Source organism: Penaeus monodon, chromosome 22 (assembly GCF_015228065.2).
Source record: "Penaeus monodon isolate SGIC_2016 chromosome 22, NSTDA_Pmon_1, whole genome shotgun sequence".
Taxonomy (NCBI): Eukaryota; Metazoa; Arthropoda; class Malacostraca; order Decapoda; family Penaeidae; genus Penaeus; species Penaeus monodon.
In genome coordinates this window covers 7,538,083-7,538,746 of record NC_051407.1, presented here as the reverse complement: position 1 = coordinate 7,538,746, position 664 = coordinate 7,538,083, and the positions used below count along the sequence as shown (strand labels likewise).

General features: G+C 50.8%; 1 protein-coding gene across 1 annotated transcript in view; it reads left to right on the top strand.

The window, feature by feature from the left end:
• LOC119587274 overlaps window positions 1–664 on the top strand; it is a 2,121-nt gene that overhangs the window by 1,176 nt on the left and 281 nt on the right. The window contains exon 2 of the mRNA XM_037936027.1: window positions 13–582. Coding sequence (XP_037791955.1) covers window positions 13–582 — 570 coding nt within the window. The remainder of the gene's footprint in view (window positions 1–12; window positions 583–664) is intronic.

Here is a 664-nt window from a genome sequence, read left to right as displayed (position 1 = left end):
ATTTTTCAACAGGTATTGGCATGTTCACTCGCGACCGTATCTGCAGCCCTTCAGGGCTACAGTTTGCCGCAAGCACCCGGGTCAGCGCAAAGTACCGGCAGTGGAGTAGTCGGTATTAGTGGACATGTGTCCGGTGGTGGCTCTGGTTTTGGACATATAGGCGGAAGTGGTATTTCCACTGGAGCTGGACTGGTCGGAACTGGACATATCACAGGAAGTGGAATTTCTACACCGACTGGACAAGTCGTCGTGAGTGGCAATGTAGCTGTCGGTGGCCCTCTAGCAGGTGCCGGGGCTGGAATTATAGAACAATGTGGAGAGGGACAAGTTCGACATGTGGATGGATCTTGTGTTGAACCAGTTGTCAATCGGAGAGTTTATGTGTTTGACGTACCTGAACAACCACAACACGCTGGTCCTTCACCAATTCTTCCTCCTCCAAGAGTTGATCATAACATTCTCTTCGTGCGCCTTCCTGAAGATGGAGAAGGACCTGAGCCAATCGTCATTCCGCCACCCAGACAGGAGAACATCGTCTATGTCCTCAACAAGAAAGATGACCAGGCACAGCGTGTTATCGAAGTACCTGCCCATCCCCCAAAAGCGCCTGAGATCTACTTCGTCAATTACGAAGAAGGAGATAATCCAACTCTTCCTAGCGGTG